Genomic DNA, 6894 nt, shown 5'->3' on the forward strand with positions numbered 1-6894 from the left:
CCCGCTGCCAGGAACTACATTTGCATAATTTGGCTCCCCCCCTCCCCCTTTTCGGATTCAAGGCTGGAGATGCGAGTCGGGCTCCCCTCCGAGGTGTCGTCTTGCCGGTGGTCAGCGCGGGGGCCGCGGGACCGGCCCGAGCGCAGGCGGAGCGGGCTGGCGCACGTGGTAAGAGCGCAGCTTTCTTTCTTTTTCTTTTTTACGAAATGCACGTTTATGCCGAGGGTGGGGTATCTACAAGGGCGCCAACCTCGCCGCGATTTTCTTTCTTTCTCTTTTTATTTTTATCTCCAATTGGAAAAGCGCGCACAGTGAGAGCGACAAACTTTCCCAAAATTTTACTGGGCGTTTGAAGTCCGGAAGGTGGCCGGCCGCCGGAGAAGATTTCACCGCGGGCAGGGGGAAACGTGACCCTTGGGTGGAGAAGCATAGCCCGCTCCCAGTCGCCCCCGGACCCTGACGGCCGCGCGCGGGGCCGGGTGAGAGCGGGCCGGCTGCGGCGGCGGCCGCGGCAGGTGAGCGGCGGCGGGAGAGCCGCCTGCAGCGCCGCGCTTCCTCCACGGCGTGGCGTCGTGGCTCTCGCCCGCGCGGGCCCCCACGAGGCTGCGGCCGTCCCGGGCCGGGGCGGGAAAGGGCCGGGCCGGGCCAGGCCCTAGAGGCTGCCCCCGCTCTCCATCCCAGGTCGTGGTGGCTTTGAGCGGTACAATAGCCAGGCAGGAGGCGGTGCGCCGGCTCGGGCACCTGGGACCAGCCTCCGGCGGAGCCCGGGCCAAGCCCGGAGCGCTCCGGCTATGGACCGGGAGGCAGGAGCGTTGCGTGCAGCGAGCCAGAACCCACCGCTGTCTGGACCTCTGAAAAGTTTTAAAAAATTGCTTTGAGAACTAACCAGAAAGGTTTCCATCGGGGTCAGTGTTTTTTGTTTTTTTGTTTTTACTCGAAAAGGGAAACGCGTGTGGGGTCATGGCGGCCTGAAATTGGCATTAGCGACGCTGTTTGCTGTCCCTCAGGACCTCGCTGAGCTCACCGAGGTGGCTCTTGGCGAGGCAAAGCAAGAAGATTCTTCCAAATGTGCGTGTTGTGGAGTAGGGCTCGGGTGAGGGCAGGGCGCACTTCCCGAGAGTGTGGGCTTTCGGGGGTCGGGGGCCGCGGTGGCGGCCATACGGCCGGAGAAGGTGAGGTGGGGTGTCTTGGCAGAGCATCCTGTCCGGCAAAGCCCAGCGCCCGCTCGGCGGGGCGGGCGCCCCGGCGCGCTGTCAACAGGGAGGTGTGTAGCGTAAGGTGTGCGAGTGGGTGTGTGAAGAAGGCAGCGGGGGCGGGAGTGTGTGTAGCGGAAGTGGAGCGTGTGTGAGTGTAGCAGTGTGTGTGTGTGTGTGTGTGTGTGTGCGTGCGTGGCGGGGCAGGGTGAGTGTCCAAGCCTCCATCTGGACGCCCCCACACAGCCGACCGCCCAGACGCGCCGGGAAGGGCGCCCGCTCCGCGCAGCAGCTGAAGGGGGGTGGGGAGCGCGCGGGCAGAGGAAGGGGGGTGTCTCCGGCTGAGGATTTCTCTCGAAGCTCGCCGCAGTTATTCTGTTCTTCCTAGGGTCTACCCCCACCAGCCCCCAAGGTGCCCGAAATACTTAAACAAACAAACAACCCCAAACCTGTTCCGTTTTCGATCCTGTATAAATAGAACAGACTTTCCAAAAAAGCAATACCGCATTCACTCTTATCACCAGCCACTTCTTTCCACCAAGTAATTCAGAAAAAAGCAGTCAGCTTCCGTGAATGCATGCAGCTTTTTTTTTTTTTCTTCGCTGCCTCCTTTTGCTTGCGGTTTTGAGTTGCCAAGAAAGTGAGTAGGGGTTTGACTGTAGTGTCTCGGCTCCGCTCGGTTTCTTTCCGAAGTTTAATTTTCCGGAATGGCTCCCAAACAAGGGCTGGGGAGGCGGAGCCGCCGGCACCGGATCTTCGCCTTTTTTGGAAAGCCTCGGAGAACCGGAATTCCTCCCCGCTCCGGGAGGCAGCGCCGCAGCTAGGACCTGCACGCTCTTCCCCCGTGGCCTGAGCCGGACTCGCGGGGCGCCGGCTCCCCGCTAGGCTCGGCGCCCTGGACCGGACTGCGGCTCGGCCTGCGCGTCTTAGACCCCCGCGATTCCCCGCGGTCTGAGAGCCGGGAGTCGCGAGCCCGGCGGAGTCCGCGCTGCCGAGACTGTATGCAAATCGGCCATGTGACGGCAAGAAGCCGCCTGGCCCAGCCCTGTTCCTCAGTCCATATATGGGCAGCGACGTCACGGGCATTGAGAACCTGCCCATAAATACTTACAGCAACACTTTCCGTCTAACCGAGAGAGCAGCAATTGATTAATAGCTCGGCGAGGGGACACACTGACTGTTATAATAACACTACACCAGCAACTCCTGGCTTCCCAGCCGGAACACAGGAGAAGAGTCAGTGGCAAATAGTCATTTTTCTTCTTAGAAAAACAGCAACTTGTTTTGCTAGTTTTATTTCTGTTGGATTTTTTTTTTTTTTTGTGGTTGCTTTTAAGTGTGGAGGGCAAAAGGAGGTACCAACTTAGACTCAGTCCAATCCCTCTCCAAAACGGCTTCTCTGACACTCCAGGTAGAGAGGGAGTTGGGTCTCCAGGTTGTGCGAGGAGCAAATGATGACCGCCAAGGCCGTAGACAAAATCCCAGTAACTCTCAGTGGTTTTGTGCACCAGCTGTCTGACAACATCTACCCGGTGGAGGACCTCGCCGCCACGTCGGTGACCATCTTCCCCAATGCCGAACTGGGAGGCCCCTTTGATCAGATGAACGGAGTGGCCGGAGGTAAGCCCCATGTCCCCTTCGCGGGCCGGGACCCAAGCGGCTCGAAAGTGGTGGGTGGGGTACGGTGCGTGTGCAGGACTTGGAGGAGAGGTTTGGGTGCGAGGTGGATGGTGTTGACTGAACGGGATGCAGGAGGAGCCCGCGGGAGCAAGGACCAGATCGCTGGAGCTGGGCGCGCGGGCAGATGCACCAGGTCGTCAGCGAGCGGGCGGGCGTGCGCCGCGGCGCGCCCAGCCCCCTGCGGGCGCAGGAATAAGAGTAGAAGAGGTGCCCCGCCAGGCTTCGGGGCTTGTGCTGGCCCTTGGGCTGGCGGAACCTCGGCCTTTCCTCTCCCGGGGCAGGGACAAAGTGACGGGAAAGTTCGGGGCTCCGGAGGAGAGCTGGAGAGCCGAGCGGCGGCGAAGCGCCAGAGGAAAGCGTCCGCCGCTCCCTCCCGGGCAGAGCCGACCCGGGGAAAATCTCCGAGCGCGTTCCGGGTGCGGCCAGAAGGAGCGCCCCCACCTGCGCGCCGCCCGCCAAGTTGAGGGGGTTGGCGAGGCGGGAAGGAGGAGGAGGAGGTGGAGGGCGGGCAACGGCGGGAAGCAGCCCCCCGGTGGCGAAGGAGGCCCGCGGGGGCACCGGAGCCGCTGGTTTCCTTGGCGATGCAGTGGAAAGTGGTCTCCCGCGGCCCCCGCTCCTTCCTCGAAGCTCCGCCACCGGCCTCGGGCTAGGGCGTGCGGGTGTTGGGCATGGCCGGGAAGGTTGGAAGGGAAAGGAAACCTATAGATTCCTTCCACTGCAGAGCCCCATACCCTCCTGCAGCCGTCAGCTGTAGCGCAGCGGGAGAGGGAGGGACGGAAGCGCCGGGGATGGGGAGCATCCAGGAAATCTCTGATCTCTTTCTCAGGCTCCCCTCTCGGGCGGCACTGGCTGGGATCAGTCTTCTGGTTAGGGTCTGCCCTGGAGCCCCAGCCGTGGGACCCCCAGGCAAAGGAGAGGCAGAGAAGTTCCAGGCAGATGGGGAATTTTTAATATTGTTGTTGCTATTATTGGGTGTTTTTATTGGGGAGGAGAGCCACAGATGGTTGTGTGTGGGGGTTGGGAGTAGTTCATCCTGCTTTTCTGGGTAGTTTGAGTCCCAGACTGTCATTGGCTGCCACAGTGGGATCCTGGGCTACCCTCTTCTTACTGTCCCCTAGGCTTCAATTTTTCCACCTGTTGGGCTCTGCCCCAGCTCTACTATGCTAAGATCCTGGGCTTTGGGAATGGACCTGTGTGAGAGTGGGTGAGAAGGGATTCTTGGCTGCATTCTCATCGCTCCACCTCCATTCTTTCTTTTCCCTCCCCAGATGGCATGATCAACATTGACATGACTGGAGAGAAGAGGTCCTTGGATCTCCCATATCCCAGCAGCTTTGCTCCTGTCTCTGCACCTAGAAACCAGACCTTCACGTACATGGGCAAGTTCTCCATTGACCCCCAGTACCCTGGTGCCAGCTGCTACCCAGAAGGCATCATCAATATTGTGAGTGCAGGCATCCTGCAAGGGGTTACCTCCCCAGCTTCGACCACAGCCTCGTCCAGCGTCACCTCTGCCTCCCCCAACCCACTGGCCACAGGACCCCTGGGTGTGTGCACCATGTCTCAGACCCAGCCTGACCTGGACCATCTCTACTCTCCACCGCCACCACCTCCTCCTTACTCTGGCTGCGCAGGAGACCTCTACCAGGACCCCTCGGCATTCCTGTCAGCAGCCACCACCTCCACATCCTCCTCCCTGGCCTACCCACCGCCTCCTTCCTACCCCTCCCCTAAGCCAGCCACGGACCCGGGTCTCTTTCCCATGATCCCGGACTATCCTGGATTCTTCCCATCACAGTGCCAGAGAGACCTACATGGTACAGCTGGCCCAGACCGCAAACCCTTTCCCTGCCCCCTGGACTCCTTGCGAGTCCCTCCTCCACTCACTCCGCTCTCCACCATTCGCAACTTTACCCTGGCCGGTCCCAGTGCTGGGGCCGCAGGGCCAGGGGCCAGTGGAGGCAGTGAGGGACCCCGGCTGCCTGGCAGCAGCTCGGCAGCAGCCGCTGCTGCCGCCTATAACCCGCACCACCTGCCGCTGCGGCCCATTCTGAGGCCTCGCAAGTACCCCAACAGGCCTAGCAAGACCCCAGTGCATGAGAGGCCCTACCCGTGCCCAGCAGAAGGCTGTGACCGGCGCTTCTCCCGCTCTGATGAGCTGACCAGACACATCCGCATCCACACGGGACACAAACCCTTCCAGTGTCGGATTTGCATGCGCAACTTCAGCCGCAGTGACCATCTCACTACCCACATCCGCACTCACACTGGCGAGAAGCCCTTTGCCTGTGACTACTGCGGCCGCAAGTTCGCCCGGAGTGACGAGAGGAAGCGCCACACCAAGATCCACCTGAGACAGAAGGAGCGCAAAAGCAGTGCGCCTTCCTCATCCGTGCCAGCTGCCTCCGCAGCCTCTTGCACTGGAGGCACGCAGGCTGGGGGGGCCCTGTGCAGCAGCAACAGTGGCACTATTGGCGGCGGGTCCCTCGCCCCTTGCTCCTCTCGGACCCGGACACCTTGAATGAGACTCAGGCTGACACACCAGCTCCTTGAGGCCCCGGAGGCTCTTCGTCCACTGGTCCACTTCAACTGCACAACAAACACTACCACCCTTTCCTGCCCCCCTCTCCCTTCCAGGGCGAAGGGCCTAGGTGGAGCCCAGCACTGCCCCCTTTTCACTTAGAAACAGGTCCTTCCTAAAACTTAGCCCACTTTAGTGTCTCTTAGGTGGGTTGACTATCACCCTAAGATAATGGGGAGGTGCAGAAGGGTGTTGGGTGGGGTCCCTGGCCTAGAGGGCTGAGGCCTGACCCTGCTTTAAAGGGTTGTTTGACTAGGTTTTGCTTCCCTTCTCTCATATCTTGTCCCATTACAGGTTTTGACTCTGGATGTCAGAGTTGATTTGAGACTTTTTCTACAATAGTAGGTTGGGAGATGCTGATCCCTTCAGGTGGGGGCAGCAAAAAGAAGCAAAGCTGATGTGCACTTTATGGCTTGGGACTGATTTGGGGATGCTGTACAGTGAATGAAGCATGGCCTTTATGCTGCATTCTGTGGCCCTAGAACAGTGAATCAAAGCTTATCTAGTCGTTCCAACCCTTTAAGCAATATGTATTATAAACTCAGAGAACGGAAGTGCAATGTGATGGGAGGGACATAGCAATATCTGCTCCTTTTTGAGTTGTTTGAGAAGTGTAAAGACTATTTTTTCAGTGTATATCCACTCAGATTTTGTGTATTTTTGATGTGCACTGTTCTCCAAGTTCTGAACCTTCGGGAAAAAAAGCATTTATGATCTCCTGAAATGAGTCAGAGATTAACTTATTTAAAGGGGGATGTACATATATTCTCTGAAACTAGGATGCATGCAGTTGTGTTGGAAGTGTCCTTGGTGCCTTGTGTGATGTAGACAATGTTAAAGGGTCTGCATGTAAATGGGTTGCCTTACTATGGAAAAAAAAATCACTCCCTGGGTTTAGTATGGCTGTATATTTCTGCCTATTAATATTTGGATTTTTTTTTTTAGAAAGTATATTTTTGTATGCTCTGTTTTGTGACTTAAAAGTGTTACCTTTGTAGTTGAATTGCAGATAAGAATGTAAATAATATTACTGGAGCTGACTTGTTTGGTTATTAGCTCTTAATAGTTGTGGAAATAGAAATGATTTATTCTAACGCAAAACCACTAACCAAAATTCAGATAATGGATGGTTTATGACTATAGTGTAAATAAATACTTTTCAACAATATTTTTGCTGCAGAAATCGTTGATGAAAGATTTACTTGGTGGGAGTTCAAAAGTTATCCAGTGCTTTGACCAAGCTAGGATCTCCCAGGTTTTCTTTGCTGGCCTTTCAACACCAGCCCTCTCACCCCCCAAGCAATCTCCATTCATAATCAAATGCTAGCGTTCCGGGGATTTCCCCCATGCATTAGTGTAAAAGTGGGGAGGCGTTGTTTTGACTCATTGTTCCGTCCTCTCTAACAGCCTATAGCTTCTCTCGACTCCTGAGTGGGCTCC

At 57.3% G+C, this 6894-nt stretch overlaps 1 protein-coding gene across 2 annotated transcripts; it reads left to right on the plus strand.

Moving 5' to 3' along the window:
* Positions 1-928: 928 nt before the first annotated feature.
* EGR2 (early growth response 2) lies at positions 929-6622 on the plus strand. 2 transcript variants are annotated; one of them, XM_060642659.3, is made up of 3 exons: positions 929-2604; positions 2705-2813; positions 4142-6622. In XM_060642659.3, the coding sequence occupies exons 2-3, from the start codon at positions 2795-2797 to the stop codon at positions 5392-5394; spliced, it is 1272 nt and encodes a 423-aa protein (XP_060498642.1). In that variant the 5' UTR covers positions 929-2604; positions 2705-2794; the 3' UTR covers positions 5395-6622. The 2 variants fall into 2 exon arrangements, with proteins under 2 accessions (XP_060498642.1, XP_078290427.1); XM_078434301.2 differs by having other exon boundaries at positions 929-2813.
* Positions 6623-6894: the final 272 nt, after the last annotated feature.

This window comes from Panthera onca, chromosome D2, assembly GCF_046562875.1.
Source record: "Panthera onca isolate mPanOnc1 chromosome D2, mPanOnc1 haplotype 2, whole genome shotgun sequence".
Taxonomy (NCBI): domain Eukaryota; kingdom Metazoa; phylum Chordata; class Mammalia; order Carnivora; family Felidae; genus Panthera; species Panthera onca.

What these genes read in the sequence shown, in the direction of transcription:
- EGR2 (XM_078434301.2), top strand. Translation starts at nt 2,645, where the DNA reads ATGATGACCGCCAAGGCCGTAGACAAAATCCCAGTAACTCTCAGTGGT. An exon ending in GATGAACGGAGTGGCCGGAG is followed by an intron (nt 2,814 to 4,141) that starts GTAAGCCCCATG and finishes TTCCCTCCCCAG; the next exon opens with ATGGCATGATCAACATTGAC.